Below are 23,462 nucleotides of genomic sequence, written 5' to 3'. Positions count from 1 at the left end.
GAACTCTTTACTCATAATTCTCTTAAGAATTTTTTCTTGAAAATATCATCCGATTCTTTTAAAAAGTTTCGTTCTCCATGACACATTGCACCTGTTGGTGTTCACAAATGGGTAGTCAAAGGATAGATGAAAGAAGGAAGCAATGTCCCTCTTCCAGAAGTGAAATATTAGACTTTCTATTGCATCTAGATTCACGAGGTAAAAACCTGCTCAAAAGACCATCCTGATTTCTGAAGATCAGTAATGTTAATATTGTCTAAAGACTAAAGTAATACGCATATTAGTAAAAATCTTGTAATTGAAAAATTTTTCTGATGTAATGATGGTTTTTGGGTTTTCTGACATAATGATGATTCTTCTTCCTTCTTTGCAGTCTTTTAATATTGCTTGTGTGCTATGCAATAATGAGAGATAAACTATAAGGAGTCAATACATCTATCACATGCCAAATTACTTTCTTTCATTAGGATTTACATCTTAAAGTAACACTTTCTTCAATATCTCAAAAACAATACTTCCTTCCCCTGTTTGTCACTGTAGGCCAGTGCTAATGTGGCACCAGGAATGAGGTCACAGCACAATAAATACCTGTTGCATGAAATCTGAATCTTGGGCAGAGAGTTTTCTAGTAACTCACTGTGATCAGAATAAAAACACAGCACATTGCACATTTATATAGGGAAGGAATGGTTTGTACATTTCCAAAGTGCTCATAGTTTATGGTGCAGAGTTTCTGAGTTAGTCATCTCTTAGGTGTCACCCGTTTGTCTTCTCTTTGGACTAGTTCCACTTAGGCTTTGACCTGCATTGTGAAGATGCAATCTGAGAGCCCAATTCTGTCATTCTTTATATCTCTTACTTACTTCCCTGGGCTTTTATACCTTTGTTGCTAACTGGGCTACCTGCGATGGATGCCTGATGCACCTGTTCAACCAGAGTTACAGGACAGTTCCTACCCTTTGGGACACTCTCGGTCAATAGATGGTAAGAGCAGGTAGACACTTGCTTCTCACTTTGATTCCTCAAATCCAGTAGTTAGATGCCTCTGGTAAAGTTCCTCATGAATCCCACAACGACAGTGAGCTTCCATATTCATAGTGGAGACATGCCAATTATCTCTCCTTCTATCAGCTGTTTCTCCTTCCCTTTTCTTTCACTCTGCAACCCCCAAGTAAATGACCTTCATATCAATCTTCAGCTCCGACTATTGTGAAATTTGGATTGACGAGTCTGACATACACGTCTGAGCTTGCACATGAACAGAATTGTAAAAAGATCCAGTGATATCCCAAATATCATCCAAATGTCTTCCAAAAATTGCTTGAAATCCCACAAATTAGAGGTTAATTTGAATGAATAGTCATCTTTGTTGAAACTTGAAATAATCTGGTAAGAACATAGAAATTGTTTATCTAGTTAATGTGAGAGAAAGAAGACAGAGACAGAAATATATTTAGAAAGAAAGCAAAGTTTGCTAAAACTTCTAGGGACTGACACATGTCTAGAAGCATTGGAAACGTCATTAACAAGAGTGGTCATCTTCAGGAAGGCATTCTGGTCTCCACCCTGTTATTCCCAGGAAAGTAATTATAGGTGTTGATTGCCACAGGTGACTTCTTGCTCCGCCTTCCCAATAAAAGTCCCGTCAGAATCTCAGTCTCTGGTTTAGGCACAATGGCTTTCAGTCCTCCGTGGGCCTGTGTAATAGTTGGTTGTGTTTCCGCTTCTTTAGTACGAGCATCAAATATCTCGGATGAGCTATTTCTCTTTCCCCCTCTGTGGAAGGAGAGCCCAGGTCAGTTCAGTGACTACCGTGTAGAAAATGGAAAGTACCTCATTGACCCCTGGAATTTCAGTGAGAGAATGGGGATGTACAAAATCCTATTGAACAAGACAGCCAGATACTTTGAAAAATTTGCACCAGGAAACGAACAAAATATAATATGGGGAATGCCTCTGCTGTATGGCTGGCAGTATAGAACAGGTAAGAATGACTCTGGTTTCCATTCTAATGATCTACCAGTATCATGAAGTTCTTGGGAAATGGGGCTCTGTATATACCATGTTTTCAAAATTACCTTCCTTTTTTTTTTTTCTACTGCTGATTATTCTATTTCTGTCTCTCTCTTTCTCTACAAACCTATCTTTTATGGGTTGTCTGTTTGTAACCTCAGTGAGGCATCAAACATGGTTACCAACTACAAAAAGACACCATATGTAATCTATTGGGCATTTTAAAAATACTCGTTGAATTTCCACTAAGTGCTAGACTCCTTTATAAGCAATGAGATGAAGAGAGCAGGGATATACACTAAAGTCAGAAGGCAATGCCAAATTGGTTTAACTTCTTGAACTTTTAATTGTGATCACCTCATTATGGATATGGGTTTTCAAGGAGCATCACCTTGCGCGTAAGGGTCTTTCTCTGCAAATAATTGCTTTTCCTCTGGGAAATAGGGTATCTTAAAGTGGGACAGAAGATATGTTTGGGGATAAACATTCATGAATTGAAAAACATTTTGTTCTTCTTAAAAATTTTATTCAGAAGAAGCTTATGAGAAAGAGTGGTGCCTGTTGGTTAACACAGATTGATACACAGCCAATAAGAAACTTCTGATTTATTGTGTGTGGGGGGGGGCAGAGTAAAAGAGAGAGAAGAGCAATTTCATTTGACCAGGAAAAAAAGGTTATTTTCTAATATTTACCTACTATAGATAATAGGTGAAATACTTCTCATACTTTTCCTCACTTCACTCAACCCTACAATGTAATTTACATTATTATCCCTGCTTTATAGTTGAGGAAATTAAGGCATAAGAGTCAAACTAGTATATTATGGAGCAGGGACGTGGTTTGACTCTAAACCATCGCCTGGAATCTGTATGTATCTTGCTTCCATAACTTTGACCAGATGGTAGAGAAAAAAATGGAAGAGCTAATACAGAAGCAAACAACACTTAAGACTTTTAATTCAAAAGTAAAAAATTGTAATGTTGTTAAGAAAAAAAGAAATTGGTTGCGAGAATATAAAAGATAAACTGTGATGGGACTACAAACACAAATTATTCAGAAATAAATGTTTTTACAGCTACAAACAAAACAGATCTGGTTAAGCAATAATGATAGCAGTTTCAAGGTGTGCATAAGAAATACCACTGTCCCTCATCCTTTCCCTTCTAGGCAGATTAGCGGATCCAACTGGAAGGACAGACTGTGGCTCTACATCTGGAGATCATTTGTGCGTCTCCGTGGATAGTTGGTACGCTGGTAGGTTCACTTCAATAGCAAAACAGACATTAACCTTTCCCAAAGGAAAGCATCCAAACCCATGATCTTGGAGAAAGAGACAAAACAAAAACAGTTCTGTTCCTTCACCATGTACCTTGCAGTCTTTATGTTGGGATTTAAGGGTCATTATGTCAATATAAGTTCTTAGACTATATTCAGCTTTTCATAAAAGGACTAAAATAAACTGCAAAAAGTGATAGGCTTTAAGAAACCAACACTGGGGTGGTGCCTGTGGCTCAAGGAGTAGGGTGCTGGCCCCATATGCTGGAGGTAGCAAGTTCAAACCCGGCCCTGGCCAAAAACTGCAAAAAAAAAAAAAAAAAAGAAAGAAAGAAACCAACACTGGCAATTAAGTGGGATGTCCCGTGAGCGACCAGGAGTCTCCAGAATGAGAAGGAATTAGAAGTGACCAAGAACAAGGATGCTGTTTCATTTTGCTCAGACCAGATGTGCTCCGTACTGAAACCCATAAACATGCCAGAGATAAATACCTATGGAAATTCATTTTATCACTCAGTAATCTGAGGCTTTAGACACAGAGTTCATGCTAAAATAGCCGGAGGTATATTCCAATTTTTTACTTTAATTTTGTGTGCTAGTAATGAAACCAATTCACACAATTCCTGAGAGGGAATTCCCAACCAGAAGCATCACCACATTAAAATTCTCTTTCTGAGTGCTGCACATCAGATGCGCCCTGCGTGTGTTCTTCACACTACTCTGAATCATTCTCTTCAAAGACACAAACAGTCCCGGTCACAGATCAAGAGTTCAGAGTTTGTTCTCCTCAGGTGGTTTAGTATTTTGCAGTGTCAGCCTGCCACGTGGGGCTGAGGACTGTCCTCACAGATGCGTGTCTGTGATGAAATATTCCGCATCACCGATTTCTAGTGGGACTCAGTATAGCCTAATACTCAGCTGAATTATCATGTCTGAACCTGCTGGAATAGGTTATCTATAGATAGGGATTTTTTATAAATTATAAAAGAGTCTTATTTGATTGTCAACTCAATTATCCACTGATTGATTTCCAAAGCTTATGCAAATTTTTTTCTTTAGAGACATAGAATAAAGTAAGGAGTTCGTAACTGCATGGCTACGAATTAAGTTTACCGATATAAAACAGACAATCCCCATTTACTAAAGCTATAAACAATTAAAATATTTTAGACAAAACACAAGTCACAACAGAACCTCTATGGGAAGTTTTGTTACATTCTACAGATAAGCTAGTAGTGTTCTTGCTTTTCACGTAATGCTTTGAAGAATGAATATTACCAAATCCGTTACAATTACTATTTGTTTTAAAACATAGGCAAGTTCTAAAACCAACATATGTTTATTATGACATATATGATGTAATAATGCTCAAGGGAGTTTGGGGTTAATATCTTTTACCTAGCGCCTAACTCTTATTAAATGTTTCTGGATCTGTGGAGTTTTCCTTAATGACTTACGGCTTCTGTAAAAATGTCCTCTGATGCCTGTTACTTCTTGTATGATGACGCATCTCTCGTTCTTGCAGATTTAAATTATTTTCTGTCTTCATTACCCTTCCTTGCTGCCGTTGATTCTGGCATAATGGGGATATCATCAGACCAAGTTATGCTTTTGCCACCACCCAAGGATCAGATGAAGTTTTGTTATGATGTTTCTAGCTGTCGTTCATCCTTCCATACGACAATGAACGAGTGGAATGCCTTTTACCAGGTTCTTTTTTTCTACTCTTAGGAGATGGCAAGGGGATTTATTTTGTCATATAACACTTTTTGTTTAGGATTTTTTTTGCGCATTGTATACTAATATTTTCCTTGGTATGAATGTGTAAATGGTTATATAAGATTACATAAGATAATAACATTACATTAATAACATATTAATAATTTGTTATAGTGGGGTATTATGTGTCTTTAACACCCACTGCCCCAATACAACATTAGCACAAAATCTATCCATTTTTCTTTCTTATTTTTTTATTTTTATTTTTTGTTAAATCATAGTGTGTACATGAATATAATCATGGGTACCTTGCGCTGGTTTTATAAACAATTTGAAATATTTTCATCACACTAGTTAACATAGCCTTCCTGGCATTTTCTTAGTTATTGCGTTAAGACATTTATATTCTACATGTATTAAGTTTCACATGTACCCTTGTAAGATGCACAGGAGGTGTGGTCCCGCCAATTACCCTCCCTGCACCTCTCCTCCCCCTTCCCCTCCACTCCCTTTCTCCTTTCCCCATATTCTTAGGCTGTAATTGGCTTATAGCTTTCATATAAAAGCTATAAATTAGTTTCATAGTAGGGCTGAGTACATTGGATACTTTTTTTTCCATTCTTGAGATACTTTGCTAAGAAGAAGTGCTGGAACATATTCTTCTTAGCAAACTATCCATTTTTCTTACCTCAAATAAATTGTACACAAATGGTCAGCATGCAGGATATTTTGCTGATTAGTGAATAGGCTACTCTGGATAATTTACATTTTAGCTTAACTGTGGGATACTGAAGGAAATATAATTATGAAACTGGTTTCATAACAATCACCATATTTCAGCTGAATTAATGAATAAATACATATGGGTAGAATAATTATGTGTTGTTCAAAATCAAATATTCAAGGACCAAACTAAAAAAAAAAAAACATTGGTTAAACATAGACATGGAATAAAATCAATCAGGAAAAGATACAAATGTAGATTTATGAGATGTTTAGATCGTTAATTTATTACTTTATATTTAATCAAATTAAATATTCTAACAAATATTTTTCTTCTTACTCTTAAGATATTATGATAACTTTAACAATATTAGCAGAAAAAAAAGAAAAAAATAAAGATATGCTGCCAAGTGTAAAATATGTAGTCTGAAGACACTTGAAGTTCATTTTTTTCTAGATCCATGTTTATTAAAAATAGTGTCCTTTGTAGAGTGTGAGTCTTGCACATATTCATTCTTAGAAACAAAATTCTACTCTCATTTAAATGGTGCTAAATTACATATCTGAACATTTTTGAATTTCAGGAACAGAAATTGTTACAGTTGCTCAAGTATTAATCAATTTGACTTTAGTATCTGCAGACACCTGCTAGTAACTTTGATGACCTGCTGAAGTACTTATGGACTGCACACACCTCAACCTTACAAGATACTTTTGAAAGTTTTGAAGACAGGTAAGATTGGATCTAAAATGATCTCTACTTAATATGCTGAGCAATATTTTGTTTTTTTGAACCTTTCTCTTTTTTTCTATAGTGTTTGTCGATCTCTTTTATTAAATATAAGTCTAAGCATTGGGGAATTATAGTGATGAGGTATAAATACTGTAGCATGATCAACTTTAACAAGTATTTTCTGATGAAGGAACAAAATCTGACAAAAAATATCTTGCATTAAATAACAAGTAAACAAGCAAAATGCAACAAATTTCTTTAATTGTAGAAAACAAAATACAGTATCATAAATATATGGATATTTATTATCTCGATCATGTATGTTATGAAAAATTTTAGACAAATTAAAGTTAGAATTTGGGAGAATATGAGCAAAAAAATATTCATGAATTACACAGCACCCTAATGGACCATATGGGGTGGGCAAATTCCATAGCTTTCTTGGAAAGTTAGGGTCCTTTGACAAGAACTTCAGAGGTGAGGCTAACCAGATCCTTTGTGTCTGGTAGGAAGATGAGGAAGGGAAAGGGTTCAGGGGAGGAGAAGGAGGAAAGGAAAGGGTTCAGGTGTGGCTATATTAGGCCTTCAACAGGCTTCACTTGAACCGACTCCTGGGGACATCTTTAATTATAAGCCAGGGGAGTGTCTTATTCTAGGTCAGATTAATTTCTTGGTAGATTTTAGGTAAGATTTTCTTTATAGTATGATTCGTCTCTTCAGTTTTTTTCTGGTGGACATTGGCCCCCAAGCTATATGTTATACCAAGGGTTTGCAAGCATTCTGTGTGATCAGAGCACCCTTGACACCCCAAATAGAAACCAGTACTGTACACTGAGGAATAACTTCCTTTATCAAGGCCTTAATGGCTTCAGAGGCTCTTTGTGTCTGGCAGAGAAAAACCTCAACCAGCCAGAGAAGGTAGCCACAAAAATTAGTAGATATTTCAAAATTTCCACTACCCTTGGCATCATGGTGAAATCAATTTGCCAGGCCTCTCTCAGCCCTCCCACTCACAACCTGAAGTCCTTTTGTGAAGAGAGGAGGACTAGTTTTAGACATGTTTTGAGTAAAGAGTCAAATAACTTTCTGAATGGTTCTTTTCATATGCGGACCAATGACATATTTTTGTACCAATAGTAGAATGGCATCCCTCCCATAATGGGTGGAGTCATTAATATGTTTAATAATATAATTTAAAAGATTATTGGGTACTAGAATCACTCCAGTCTCATTGTACATCTACCCATCCCGAGTCCTGTGGCCAGGGTCAAACACCAACTGAGTGTTCTATTTAGGTCTTCCTCTGAGCACATGGGAGGGTTAGAGCCAGGATCTATTTTAGGCAGCAAGGGGATCAATAATGCCTTGGGAGTCTTTGTTCCTTGCTGTTCTTTTTCTGGTCCAATCTGCCTGATGATTTCCTCTCGACACTGGACTGCCCCCTGATGTTCAAGGCTATGTACCATTGCTACTTCCTTGGGGGCTAAAATGGCATCTAGCAAGGCTAGGATTTTTCTTAGCATGCTCATGTCTTTACTACCAGAGGTTAGGTGCTCCCCTTTACTCCAGATGGCGCACTGAGCATAAACAGCAGAAAAAGCATAACTGGAGTGCATGTAGCTGGTCACCTGTGCTCCTTTACCTCGCTGGGGAGTCCCCTAATGAGGGCTATGAGTTCTGCCTTCAGTCTTGAGGTTCCAGGGGGATGTGCTGAAGCCCAGAATGTTTGTTGATGAGTCACCATCTCAATCCGGCTCTCCATTGTCCTTGATCCATAAAACTGCTTCCATCGGTAAACATCTCTAAGGCTGGGTTTTCTAAGGCTATGTCTGTCAGATCCGTTGGCTAGAATAAACTTGTTCAGTTGTGTAAATAGCCATGCTCAGTTTCACATGGCATTTAAGGAAGTTAAGGTGACAGGATTTAAGGTAGAGACAGCTCTCAATGTTACATTTAGGTTGTCTAGAATAGCCTAATATCTGCCAGGCCTCCCAGAGGTCAGCCAATTACTCCTTTCTGTTCCAGCAAGGGGAGACCCCAGTGGTGGCCTGGCCTAATGTAACCTTTTCTGCTTCCTGAAGAAGGTCACAAGTGGCAGGAATAGCTGAAAGGCAAGAAAGCCATCCCTTTGTAACAATGTCCAATTGTTTTGAAAAATAACCAACAGGTCTCTTCCTAGGTCTCCAGATAACACCTCCAGACTTATTCCTTCTCCCTCACGTATAAAAAGATTGAAACATTTTCTTCTATCTGGGAGCCCAAATGCTGGAACATTTAGCAGCTTTTCCTTGATTTTAAATAAAAGGCCTTTTAACAGCACCCAGATCATTCTAAAGATTCATTATTTCTTCCCTTTGAGACACATATAGGGTGTTAGCAATAAGCCCAAAGTTAGGAGTCCATAAATGACAGAATCCAGCTGTGCCTAAAAAGCCCCATAGCTAGGGCAGGGGGCAGGGCCTGTGGCTCAAAAGATTAGGGCACCGGCCCTATATGCCAGAGGTGGTGGGTTCAAACCCATCCCTGGTCAAAAAAATGCGGAAAAAAAAAAAAAAGCCCCATAGCTGTTGCCAGGTGGCGGGTCAGGTTACTCTGGTGAGTGAGGGTCTCCCTGCAATCAGGGTCTGGTTGATATCATTGGGATTCCCCAAATGCAGAGTCTAGACAGTATCTCCAAGGCCAGCCTGAGGCTTTACGATAGCCATGTTATCTATAGAAGCACCAGTCCTAGGCTTTACAGTAGCAATGCTACCTGTAGAAGCAGTTGCAGGTCACAAGTCCTGCACTTGTCCGGGAGAACATGTGTCATTAAGCAGTAAGCAGGTCCAGCAGTGAGGAAGTTAAGGAACAGTAGCTGATTGACTTCTGGCTGTATCCATACTTATTTAGAAATCAGACTTTTATTGCTATTTTTACCTTAAGCCTTTACATTATTAGTGGTTTCAACACCTCACGGCATAAATTTTTTTAGTTTAAGAAACCCCTTGGTCTGCGTTTGGGTTCAAAATCATGTACAAGTAGATCTTCTGCAGCTTCTGTAGCTATGAAGATGTGTAACTGTTTGCATTTTGTACAGTGTGTCCCCATTGTGGCCACTCCAACTCTTAAGTTACCTTTGGGAAGCTTCACCCATTTCTCTAGAAAAGCCCAGAATCTGGGTCCATACTTCTCACATATGAAATAGGTTGAAGTTCCAGATGGAGGGGTTCTAGACTTCATGCATCCAGACGAACATGTGGTTTCCCATCTTCTAGTAACTACCTACTGAATGCGGTCTATTTTCTGTCTGATCTGACACCTGTGGCTTCCCTGAAGGACCCAGTCTTGGTTCTGTCATGACTTCCAAACATGGTTTGGATCAAAAATGCTGCAATAAACTGAGAGGGCTCAAAACACAAGTTCATGGTGTTTGTGTCAGACGGTTCACCCACAACCTCAGGTGTTGCCAGAGATCAGTTGGCAGAGGGGGCTGGTAGTTAACTAGTTTTGTCATCTGATGCTCCTGAACATTAGTAGAGTTGAACTTCAAATCCCACTCTGACATCAAACTGTTAAAATCTTAGACAAATTAAATTTAGCAAAAGTTTTATGAGCAAAGAATGACTTATAAATTGGGCAAAACCCTGAACCAGTAGAGGCTCAGAGAACTCCATCCAGCAATGTGGACAGTCAGTGTTTTAGTGTCTCTTATCCATATTGAGGCTTTCCTGAGGTATCCGGTAATACCTGGATGTCTACTAGTATAATACAGAGGATCATTCAGAATCTCTGAGTGTTTGAATGGAATTGTTCTTCTCTCTCTCTCTCTTTTTTCTTTTTTCTTTTGAGACAGAATCTCACTCAGTTGCCTGGGATTGAGTGCTATGAAGTCACAGCTCACAGCAACCTCAAACCCTTGGGCTCAAGCAATTCTCTTGCCTCAGCCTCCCAAGTAGCTGAGACTACAGTGCCCACCACAGTGTCTGGCTATTTATTTTTTCTTGAGATGGGGGTCTCGCTCCTGATCAGGCTGCTGTCAAACTCCCGAGTTCAGGCATTCCACCTACCTTGGCTTCCCAGAGTGTTAGGCATGAGCCACCGCACCCAGCCTTTCAGTGAAATTTTTCTAAGAACACACTTCTAGACTAATCTTGCTGGGTTGTTCAGGTAAACTTCTATTGACAGTATGATGCCAATAACTTTAAGTCTTTTCTCTGGAGCTTACAAAGTTTTCCAGCAGAGACACTTTCAGTTATGTGCTTCAAAAGTGAAGGATGGCTGCTAGTATTGTTAGTGTCGAGAGAGAAGGATGTTGGGCGGGGTGTCTTAGTACCCAGCATCCCTTGTTTTCAAGGTGGTCGGTATCCTTACCATCCACCATGATTAGCTTACAACACAGTTCGGGGACCCTCTCCTCTACCCTGTCCAGTGTGAAGAGTGGCAGTTACACACTATTTGAAATCTGGAAGGGAATCTTTATACATGGCTATTTTAATCATCTTGATTTTAATGATCCCCCTTTACACAGAGGGTCTTACTCAGCTTACATTGAGGAGAATTCTACCAATTACATCAGCATTATTTCTCTATTTTTCTCTCTGGTTGCTTAGGATTTTGGTTCCTTGATTTTATTACATCTTTTCAACTAGTTATTTTCGATTTCTAGCTTCCAGAATTTTGTTGCTCTGCTCCTGTTCTTTGATTTTATTTCTTCTTACTGTCATTTTAATGGAGTTTTGGTCAGTTTCAAAAGTAGAAGTGTTTGTTGAAATCAGTATTTTTACTCAAAAGAAATATTTATCCTGAAAATTCCCTTCTGTTGTTTATTTAATTGAGGTGAAAAGATAATAATGTATTGTATGATAAATGAATTTGCATAGAGATTTACTAGTAAGAAAGGAAAATACACATTTTCTATTAATTCCTCTCCCAGGAATGTTTAATAATAGTTCTTTGGGTAATTTTCAAACACCTGTTTATATACCCTCTGATTTGTAAATCTACCTGTTTACGAGGCCTCTGATTCATCAAGCTCTTTGAATTCATATTGAGAGATTGTAGGATATTATTTGTTCCTTGAAATAAAGTAGTAATGTATGAATTAGGATGTTTGACTTTGGACTTCTACAGCTGTGAGCTTTAAATCCTGACTCATTCGACCCCAGAATCCAATGATAGATGTCATTGTCTCCTTTTTTAAAATAGCAGTAATAATAGTATATGCCACATAGAATAATTTTGAGGATGGAGAAACGCAAACACTATTCCAAATATACCACTGGCCTATAAGAAACATTCGGTGTAAAGTAGCATCATCACCATGACAAAAGGCAGTGGACAGTATTAGGAAGAACGTGGACTTAGGCAGAGCGCCAGGGTTTAAAACCTGCCTCTGTAATTTACTAAGTGTGTTGCCTTGTATTTCAGTTAGCTTTGTTTTTTGTTTTCTTTTTTTTTTATTAAATCATAGCTGTGTACATTAATGCGATCATGGGGCACCTATACTGGTTTCATAGATCGTTTGACACATTTTCATCACACTGGTTAACATAGCCTTCCTGGCATTTTCTTAGTTATTGTGTTAAGACATTTACATTCTACATTTACTAAGTTTCACATGTACCCTTGTAAGATGCAACATAGGTGTAATCCCACCTCCCCCCTCCCTCTCCCTCTTCCCCATATTCTTTAGGTTATAACTGGGTTATAGCTTTCATATGCCATAAATTAGTTTCATAGTAGGGCTGAGTACTTCAGTTAGCTTTGTTTTAAAGAAAGTAGCCCCATCAATAATCACTAAGCTTCAGTACTATAAAAAAGTTTTTTTTTTTATTAAGTCATATATACATAGATCATGAATACATTTATACCTTTGTAGGATTCAATGTGTTGATTATTTGTACAAATTGGAGTGCTTACATCCTACTAATTAATATAGCCTTCACCTCATTTACTTAATCTGATCTTTCCTAGGCTCCCTCTTAAAGTTGGCTACTATTTTTCTTTTCTTTGAGACAGTCTTACTTTGTCACCCTTGGTAGAGTGCCACAAAGTTATACCTCACAGCAACCTCAAACTATTAGGCTCAAGTGATCCTCTTGCCTCAACCTCCTGAGTAGCTGGGACTACAGGCACCCACCATAACACCTGGCTACTTTTTTCTAGTTGTTACTAGAGATGGGGTCTTCCTCTTGCTCAGGTTGGTCTCAAACTCCTGAGCTCAGTCAATCCACCTGCCTTGGCCTCCCAGAGTGTAGGATTATAGGCCTGAGCCACTGCACCCAGCCAATGTTGGGTGGTTCTGTCTACTGTCTTTTGTCATGGTCATAGCAGGGATGATGAGGAAGCTCATCTCTGCCCCGCTTGACTCCTTCTCCATCAGGCTGGCGTAGTTGTTTTCTATAGTGATAGCAGAATTCCAAGAGAGAAAAATAAAATTTTGAAAATACATTTCAAGCTTAGTAGTGTCAAATTATATAATATTTTTTTGCCCAAATCGAGTCACATGACAGATACAGGGGCAGGATTTTCTGCCTCACCCTGTGTAAAGAGGAAGGGTATTGAAAAGTTACATAACAAGGGACAAGATATAGGGAGAAGCAAAACACTGGGGCAATGCTTGCATTCTGCTACATAACAGTTACTTTCCTTAGGCAAAAATATATTAAGGGGTGTTCATTAAGACAATACTGAATGCTTTAAAGCTTATATATGCTCAAATAAACCTCTGATTAAATCTTTCAAATCTCTTGAATACCCATCTCTTTTGTCTTTTCCTAGTTATTCTGACTCCCTTGCAATTTGTTTAATACACCAAGTGGCCTTTACTCAGAATCCTCATGAATTCACACTTCCATTGACCTTTGCTTAATAGACAGCTGCAATGTATTAAGGTGGATCACTGGATGTGAACCACTTTGTCCTCAGTAATACAACTTTGTCTTCTCAACCACTTCCAGGCATGGGGTAGGGAGGATCTCAAAGTCATGCGAGTAGTAGTAGGTATGTGATTACTGTAGGTAGTCTCTGGGTTATGTTATGGTTTATTGAACATTGACAAGCATTATGCAAGCATCATCTGTTTAATGGAGCCTACCAATGTGCTGTCAAAATGAAATTAGATAATCTAATTTCTAGAAATCACAATGTAGTATAATGGGAGAACAAATCTTCAAATACTTAGATGATGCATTGCTATGGGACTATGACTGAAAAAGAAATAATTGATTTCACCTTGAGTAGGATGGAAAACCTTTTCAAGAAGGTGACATCTATGATGAGACTTGAAAGTGAACATACCTGGGTGAACATACCTGGTGAGCCAAGTGGGAAGTACACAGTATCTCAGGGAAAATGAGCCTGTTTATAAAACTGCTAGTTGTTTAGCATGCTTAGACAGCTGACATGGATAGGAGCTGTGAAGTTTATATTTATATACTATTTAATATTCCCTTAACCTTTCCACTGTAATGATTTTCCCTTCTGATAGGGGAGATGGTTGAGCTTCCTAGAAGTAGATTGTCTTTCTCCTAGGAGAAGGAGATAATATTCCTTCTCCACCAGAAGAAAGCTCAATTATTTAGAAAATGAGAAAGGAAAATCAGGCTTTTATTTTTCTATGATGCTCAATGTTTTGGGGACTCCCTGGCTGCAAGAAGTCAATAGTTTTACAAACTATATTTGAGTCTAGCAAAGATTTTGCCTTAGGTTTTTGATATCTATCTCTGCATCCCAAAGAGTATGAGTTAGACATGGCCTTCATGTAGTGTTCAAGTATAATGTGCCTGATTGAAAAAGATAAAATAGAAATTAAAATGCAAGCCATCAATAGGATGATCTTTCCCAGATTTAAAATTTGAATTGGTAATCTTCACATCTCTTGAGAGAGGGACTAAAGTCATCATAGTATAAAATATATTTTCTAAATTGTAAAATTATAAATTTAGTTTGTTGGCACAAAGCAATGTTTTCTAATGGCAGTCAGATTGAAAGTCTGAGGTGGCTCATTGTAATTGCATACTTTCCCATTTTTCTTTTAGATTTGATTATTATTCTAAATCAGAAGAACATTTTCAGAGAAATTGGGTTGTAGGTGTGGAGTGTTTAGCTGCATTGCGCTTTCCTACAACCTTGATCTGGACATACAAATTCCAGAAGGGCCTGCCTCCACGAATCCTACTTAGAACTGATGTAGTCCCTTTCATCAGTGACTTTACTGCTTTTCAGAATACAGTGCTGTTTGCTCTTAATGTGCTTGACAAAGTGGATAAACTTACAGGTAAGAATTTTGAAAGAATAGTTTAAAAAGTCATATGGGTTGAATGAATAGAGGAAGAAAAAAACAATTAAATCGAGATATAGATATTGCAATTCTCCAAAAAGAAAGTTATGATTTTTGTGCACATCCATTCCATTTCTGCAGCAGTGATCACTCTTGATATATGGCAGAACAATATAATGAGCACATATTTTGATCTTTCTACTCATGGTCTGTCCTTTCATCTGGAGTCAGAACTGAGCCTTGAAGTTGGCAGACTACCTGAAGCATACTTTTTTGTTCTACATACCCATGTATAATCCTTAATTTGTTCATCAGATCTTTTTAAAGAAAATCTCTGCTCTCTTCTTAAAGAAAACAAAGAAATTCCTAAAGAATACCTGCCATGATTAGTGAAATTACTAAGTGAAATTTGACTTACCTGAGTTCTCTCAATCCAGTACTATTAGTCATCAAAAAAGCCTTTTGCTCTAGTCCTTCAAATGCCAGATCTTCCAGCTCAGTGAAAAATAGGCGGACTGTACAAGTTTGAAAATTACCCTGTAATTCCCATTTCCCATATATGCGCTGAAGTGCTGAGCCAAACTTAAAACATAGTTATTATACTGAGGAGTGCTTTTCAAAGCATTGACTCTGAAAGGTAGAAATGAAGCAAATGAAACATAAATAAATTAAATATATATGTTTTGAAGGCTTTACAATAGTTAGATAACCAAAACACCCAAACATTTTAAGACTTCATGCAAGCAATTGAAGTTGTTCACATTCTAGTAATGGCTCTAGGGCAGCACTGTCAGTCAGGAGGCAGCTTCCCCTCACTCAGTGAGTAGGAGACCCAAGTCTCTTTCACTCTGAAATTTTTTCTTGGAGATTTTTTCCACAAAATAAATTGGTCCAACTCATTCTGTTTAATAGATGTAGACTGTTTCATTTCATGAATTTACCATAATTGAGAACATTAGTTATTGTTAGTTATTGCCAACCATTTAACAATGGCCTCCCCTGTGCAGTTTCCTTGCATAATTTATGATTTTGCCACTAAATTCATAGAAAGGACATGAAATCCAATTGGTAGGTCAGATCTTCTCATGGTAATAAAGCAACAAATCTCATTCCATGTTCACTTTTCTTAGTATTGATTATGATTTTACCACTAAATTAGTAAAAAGGAAAAGAATAAAATAGATGAGTGATATATTGCCAGATGATACTCAAAAAATGTACAGGAGCTGACTGTAATAATTGTGCATCTTTTACAGGTATTTGTTCTGTGGAAAAAATTTATGAAGTTAGAAGTTACAATGAATCTAGTTGAAATAGTTCTTGAAATGTTTAATTCCAAACTTCTGGAAAGGATTAATGAAATAAAAATGACCAACTCTACCTTGACAACTATTAATTTCCAAAAATTAATATAATCATAATCATGTAGTTTAGTTGTTTCTGATGTTTTAAACTTAGATTTGTTTGTTAAGAATTTGGTTATGGGGCGGCGCCTGTGGCTCAGTCGGTAGGGCGCCGGCCCCATATACCGAGGGTGGTGGGTTCAAACCCAGCCCCGGCCAAACTGCAACCAAAAAATAGCCGGGCGTTGTGGTGGGCGCCTGTAGTCCCAGCTACTCGGGAGGCTGAGGCAAGAGAATCGCTTAAGCCCAGGAGTTGGAGGTTGCTGTGAGCTGTGTGAGGCCACGACACTCTACTGAGGGCCATAAAGTGAGACTCTGTCTCTACAAAAAAAAAAAAAAAAAAGAATTTGGTTATGCTTTTCTAATTTAAAAATTCAAACAAAAACAATTATTATTTTGTTAGAATAATAATTCTTGTTTTTTTAATTCATCAAAGTTTAAAATGTTCAAGATCAAAGGAAATTGCATTAAGCTATAAAAATAACAGAAATTAATAAAACAATTAAATTAAGCTAGCATTGCTCTTTTGTTGTAATCCTACCTAATCTCACTTTTGACATTCACAGTGATTCTATTTTGTAGATTTATATTTAAATCTAGATTATTTTTAAATAAAAGTTCAAATATTTAAAATTCATAAAGCCAGACTAGCAAATACAATATGTTAACTGATTTGTAGTTCTTTCCTATTTTACCAACCACAAGTTTACAATGGTTACATGATAGAGTTCCCCTCCTCAGACCCACACTTGATAATGACAGCCTCAGGGTCAAGTTTGTCAGAGGGCTCTCTCAAAGGAGAGAGAGTGTACTGGCCAGAAGGTGGTGATTTACACAACTGATATGAAGCTTTCATATGAATGTCCCCCCAACCCCCACCCACTAACTTTTGGGAAATGAAATTGGATGAATTGGTTTGAGTTGCATGGATATTAGAGTAGAAACGATGTACTTTAAATCTCTGCCCTGTTGTTTGCTAGTTGAATGAGTTTGGGAAATTTTTCTAGTGCCCTCTGTGGTTCCATTTACTTATTGCTAAAATGAAGATAGATTATCACACCTACTATGCAAGATTATTTTGAAGAGTCAATAAAAAATTACCTTAGATAAAAAGTATCTATCTAATACTTTCCGCCAACATGGAGTAGGGATCCACCAAAGGCGGGAATTCAACAATTAATAATTCAACAATTATGCCTGAATATGGATACATGTCCTATTCACAGGGCAAGAAAAGCATATCTGATGAACAGAATATAACAGGGGCAGTGTAATAAGTAAACATCCTCCCAAATCTCTTTCCTGAGACATGTCCAATAACCAGGCACCTTTGAAATGTCTAGTCACAACTAAACTCTCATTATTACTTGAAGATATGCAGAAACAATAGAACTATTTCCATTACAAAGAGAAAAATGAACAAATACCAGTGCCTCCGTCCCACTGGTTTCTCCCTCATCCCATCAAGCAGAGGCAGACTGAGACAAACGGCAGGTGAGGGTGGAGGAGAGAGGGACGCAAGCCAAGGAACCTGAGAGTGGAATGGCAGGACCACTGGAAAAATAAATCCCAACTTATTCTGAAGATACTGAAAAGCAACAGGTAGATTAGAGCACTCCAGCGCACAGCTGCCGGGGGGCAGATTGCAAAGTAGGAGCATCTTAAGGAGTTAGGTTAGTCTTTTTTTTTTTTTTTTTGAGACAGAGTCTCATTATGTCACCTTCAGTAGAGTGCTGTGGCATCATGGCTCACAGTAACTTCAAACTCTTGGGCATAAGTGATTGTCTTGCCTTAGCCTCCCAGTAGCTGAGACTACAGGTGCCTGTCACAACACCCAGCTATTTTTTGGTTATTGTTGTCATTGTTGTTTAGCAGGCCCTGGCCGAGTTTGAACACACCAGCTCTTGTGCATGTGGCTGGCTCCCTAACTTTTGAGCTATGGGGGCCGAGCCTGGATTTTCTCTTCTTTAGCTCTTCTTTTAAACAGATAACAACCATCAGAACAAACTTCTTCCCTTTTTCTGAAAGGGAACAATAATGTTATGCTTATCTTGATAGACTTATAATATTCAATATATTTATGGTACTTGGGAGAATTCAATGTCGTTTTATTTATTTCATACATGTAGCACTTATGAAGTCTGACAATTTGTGAAGTTGCCACTATGTGCTTACCTTGGCAGTACTGTACAAACAACTTGGTAATGTTTCATAATGTTGGTACATCAGTGTCTCAGAGTTGTGTTCATGTTGAAGTGTGGCAGTATCTTGCTGAGTGTCATTCATTATTGTTGTGTGTCTTTGTGTGCCATCACGAGAATGCCAGAGCTTGAATTAGAGCTCTGATTCATTGAAAATAAACATTCTATTTCTTGTTAAGCTTGGCAAGAGTGGAAGTGAAATCAGGGATATGTTAGTTCAAGCTTATGGGGATAATGCCATGAAGAAATGGATTAAATGTTTTTCTGAGGGGAGAGAAAACATCACTGATGAAGAGAGATTAGGGCAGCTAATAAGGAGCAGATATGATTTTAAAAAATTGCAAAAATTAGATTTGACTGTAATTATGAGTCAAAATCATCAGCCGACTGTGAGAAGCATGGCAGATGAAGTAAACATTGATAGAGAAACAGAAAAGTCTTAACTGGAAATCTTCGCATGAGAATGATGTAGCTCTTGCATCATGACAACCCACCAGCTCTCATATGGTACTGTCTATGGGGGAGTTTTTAGCCAGTAAACAAAAAACTGTATTGGAACACCCTCCCTACTCATCTGATCTGGCCCACAATGACTTTTTCCTTTACCTGAAGATAATACATACATATATATACACACACACACACACACAAAGAGAGAGAGAGAGAAAGGAAGACTTTTTTTTTCTTTTTTGAGACAGAGTCTCACTTTGTCTCCCTCAGTAGAGTACCATGGCATCACAGCTCACAGCAACCTCATAATCTTGAGCTTGAGCGATTCTCTTGTCTCAGCCTTCCAAGTAGCTGGGACTATAGGTGCCTGCTACAATGCCCAGCTATTTTTTAGAGACGGGGGTCTCACACTTGCTCAGACTGGTCTCGAACCTGTGATCTCCGGCAATCCACCTGCCTTGGCCTCCCAGAGTGCTAAGATTATGGATGTGAGTCACCGGGCCCGGCCAAGGAAGACATTTTTATGACATTCAGGACATCAAGGGTAATAAATATAATGACAGCTCTGAAGGCCATTCTAGAAAGAGTTCCAAAATTGCTTTGAAGGGTGGCCTAGACACTGGCATCAGTGTATAGCTTCCCAATGGGATACTTTGAAGGTAACCATAGTGATATTCAGCAATGAGGTATGCGGCACTTTCTCTAGGATGAATTTGAGGACTTAACTGTCAGACCTTAAAATGCCAAACACCAAAGTGTGCACTGTTATATAAGAACAAATAAGTTTGCTTCTTTGTTATAGGTGACCTATACACATTCGCAAACAACTTTATCCAGGTCAATTAAATCAGTGATAATACGAGGAAGTATAAAAATATGTATGCACTGGAGTCGGACTCAAACAGATGAAACTTTATTTTAAATGAATGAAAAGTCATTTGTTCAACAGAAAAACAAAGGGCAGGAAACACCATGTTTTCTCTATATGTTATATTGACACATAGTAATCGTACCTAGTCGTGGGCACAAGATGATATTTCGATGTGTTTCCTCTGCCCTGGATCATCCCACGGCAGGGTAGGCAGTGGGCACCGAGAGAGGAAAGCACATCCGTAGAATTCCCAGCTTGCTGGAATCAGCCTAACTGGACAATCCCAAACTGCTCTCCCTGCCTTACTTGCCTTTTCTGTGGAACCCCAATAAAGGCTGTGGCCTGTGACTATCCCCTGCTCCTGCGGTCTGCCTCCTCTCCAACCTGTGATTTCCCTGTGGCCTCGATCCCTTATCATGAGAACATAATTACTAAATTCTTCCAGTGGCCTCTCTGTGTCATCACTCAGACAGACCCCTCTATCACTTAAATCCCAGGTGTAATTTAGACCGAGGTTGCCTAATGGGTATAAACCCTCCCGCCAATCTGGTTGGACAAGTCTGAGTGCCAAATAGCTGCCAGCCGGTGTTCCATGTCCCAGGAGGCGCAAACGCCCAGGGAAGTAGGTAAGAGGTACAAGGAGTGACTGCAACTGAGCTGGGAAGTTGCACCTGCCTGAAGCATTTCATGTGACTCTGCAGGAAAGGGTCATAGCCAGAGGGGACACAGTCAGAAGAGAGGCCAGGAGGATTCAGGATTAATGTACACAGATGGCAAATTCACAACCTCTGCATGATAGTCTGCTTTGTGGACCAGCCCTTCCCCATGCGCGTGTTATTTTGTGTTTATTCTGATCACAATGAACTGCCAAAGAGCTGTCAGAAAAACTTGTCTAAGCCTTAGACCCAACTCAATAGATATTTTTCGATTGTTGACCTCATTCCTGGCACTGCCTCAGTACTGGCCTACTGTGATGAACAAGGTAAAAAGGTACTGAATAAAGACTGACTATGAAAACCTAATCTCCAATGAAGTAAGTAATTTGAATGTGTAATAGAGGAATTTTACCCTCTGTCTGACTTCTGGGGGAATTCATTTCTTAAGATTACATACAGGAGTAAAGCTAGAACCCTGCAAGGGAGGGAGACCAGTCAGTGAATCCCGAGGGTGTATTAGGGTGTGTTATGTGTATACTTGTAGATCAATGAAAAATGTTGTTTTTATTGCCATCAATTGTGACATTTTTACTAATACTACCTTAAAGCAGAAGTGGCCAAGTATTTTCTGGTAAAGGACCAGATAGTAAATATTTCATGTTTTGTGTACAGCTGCATAACTGCATCACAAAAGTAGGAATAAATAAACTTATGGGTGTGGCCAGGTCCTAATAAAACTTTATTTATAACAACTAACAACAGACCAGATTAACCTATAGCTTGATGACCTGTGCCTTAAAGCTATATATATATATATATACATATTTAAGTCTTTTTAGACAATATTGATGATACTGATATTTAGCATTCAGCTTGGCCTATTTAAGAATACGTTACCATATAATTCTAGGATCAAAACTTCACTTAGGGTGGCACCCATGGCTCAGTGGGTAGGTAAAGAAAAAAGTCATTGTGAGCCAGATCAGATGAGTAGGGAGGGTGTTCCACTACAATTTTTTGTTTACCGGCTAAAAACTCCCCCGTAGACAGTACCATATGAGAGCTGGTGGGTTGTCATGATGCAAGACCTACATCTTTCTCATGCGAAGATTTCCAGTTAAAACTTTTCTGTTTCTCTATCAATGTTTACTTGATCTGCCATGCTTCTCACAGTCGGCCGACGATTTTGACTCATAATTAGATGGATTTTTGCAATTTTTTTATCATATCTGCTCCTTATTAGCTGTCCTGATCTTTCTTCATCAGTGATGCTTTCTCTCCCCTCAGAAAAACATTTAATCCATTTGTACACTGCCGTTTTCTTCATGGCATTATCCCCATAAGCTTGAACTAACATATCCCTGATTTCACTTCCACTCTTGCCAAGCTTAACAAGAAATAGAATGTTTATTTTCAATGAATCAGAGCTCTAATTCAAGCTCTGGCATTCTCGTGATGGCACACAAAGACACACAACAATAATGAATGACACTCAGCAAGATACTGCCACACTTCAACATGAACACAACTCTGAGACACTGATGTACCAACATTATGAAACATTACCAAGTTGTTTGTACAGTACATAGTGGCAACTTCACAAATTGTCAGACTTCATAAGTACTACATGTATGAAATAAATAAAACCACATTGAATGTTCCCAAGTACCATAAATATATTGAATATTATAAGTCTATCAAGATAAGCATAATATTATTGTTCCCTTTCAGAAAAAGGGAAGAAGTTTGTTCTGATGGTTGTTATCTGTTTAAAAGAAGAGCTAAAGAAGAGAAAATCCAGGCTTGGCCCCCGTAGCTCAGAAGTTAGGGAGCCAGCCACATGCACAAGGGTTGGTGTGTTCAAACTCGGCCAGGGCCTGCTAAACAACAATGACAACAATAACCAAAAAATAGCTGGGTGTTGTGACAGGCACCTGTAAGTCCCAGCTACTGGGAGGCTAAGGCAAGACAATCACTTATGCCCAAGAGTTTGAAGTTACTGTGAGCCGTGATGCCACAGCACTCTACTGAAGGTGACATAATGAGACTCTGTCTCAAAAAAAAAAAAAAAATGACTAACCTAACTCCTTAAGATGCTCCTACTTTGCAATCTGCCCCCCGGCAGCTGTGCGCTGGAGTGCTCTAATCTACCTGTTGCTTTTCAGTATCTTCAGAATAAGTTGGGATTTATTTTTCCAGTGGTCCTGCCATTCCACTCTCAGGTTCCTTGGCTTGCGTCCCTCTCTCCTCCACCCTCACCTGCCGTTTGTCTCAGTCTGCCTCTGCTTGATGGGATGAGGGAGAAACCAGTGGGACGGAGGCACTGGTATTTGTTCATTTTTCTCTTTGTAATGGAAATAGTTCTATTGTTTCTGCATATCTTCAAGTAATAATGAGAGTTTAGTTGTGACTAGACATTTCAAAGGTGCCTGGTTATTGGACATGTCTCAGGAAAGAGATTTGGGAGGATGTTTACTTATTACACTACCCCTGTTATATTCTGTTCATCAGATATGCTTTTCTTGCCCTGTGAACAGGACATGTATCCATATTCAAGCATAATTGTTGAATTATTAATTGTTGAATTCCCGCCTTTGGTGGATCCCTACTCCATGTTGGCAGAAAGTACTAGATAGATACTTTATATCTAAGGTAATTTTTTATTGACTCTTCAAAATAATCTTGCATAGTAGGTGTGATACTCTATCTTCATTTTAGCAATAAGTAAACGGAACCACAGAGGGCACTAGAAAAATTTCCCAAACTCATTCAACCAGCAAACAACAGGGCAGAGATTTAAAGTACATCGTTTCTACTAATAACCATGCAATTCAAACCAACTCATCCAATTTCATTTCCCAAATGTTAGTGGGTGGGGGTTGGGGGCACATTCATATGAAAGCTTCATATCAGTTGTGTAAATCACCACCTTCTGACCAGTACACTCTCTCTCCTTTGAGGGAGCCCTCTGACAAACTTGACCCTGAGGCTGTCATTATCAAGTGTGGGTCTGAGGAGGGGAACTCTATCATGTAACCATTGTAAACTTGTGGTCGGTAAAAATAGGAAAAAACTATAAATCAGTTAATATATTGTATTTGCTAGTCTGGCTTTATGAATTTTAAATATTTAAACTTTTGTTTGAAAATAATCTAGAT

At 38.4% G+C, this 23,462-nt stretch overlaps 1 protein-coding gene across 1 annotated transcript; it reads left to right on the top strand.

Moving 5' to 3' along the window:
* Nucleotides 1-1,674: 1,674 nt before the first annotated feature.
* Nucleotides 1,675-16,061, top strand: LOC128586654 (protein LEG1 homolog). Its single transcript, XM_053592662.1, has 6 exons — nucleotides 1,675-1,984; nucleotides 3,181-3,267; nucleotides 4,814-4,998; nucleotides 6,363-6,463; nucleotides 14,482-14,720; nucleotides 15,980-16,061. The coding sequence occupies exons 1-6, from the start codon at nucleotides 1,675-1,677 to the stop codon at nucleotides 16,033-16,035; spliced, it is 978 nt and encodes a 325-aa protein (XP_053448637.1). The 3' UTR covers nucleotides 16,036-16,061.
* The last annotated feature ends 7,401 nt before the right edge of the window (nucleotides 16,062-23,462 follow it).

Source organism: Nycticebus coucang, chromosome 5, assembly GCF_027406575.1.
Source record: "Nycticebus coucang isolate mNycCou1 chromosome 5, mNycCou1.pri, whole genome shotgun sequence".
NCBI lineage: Eukaryota > Metazoa > Chordata > Mammalia > Primates > Lorisidae > Nycticebus > Nycticebus coucang.
The sequence above is the reverse complement of the archived record's forward strand: the minus strand, read 5'-3'. Positions and strand labels throughout refer to the sequence as shown.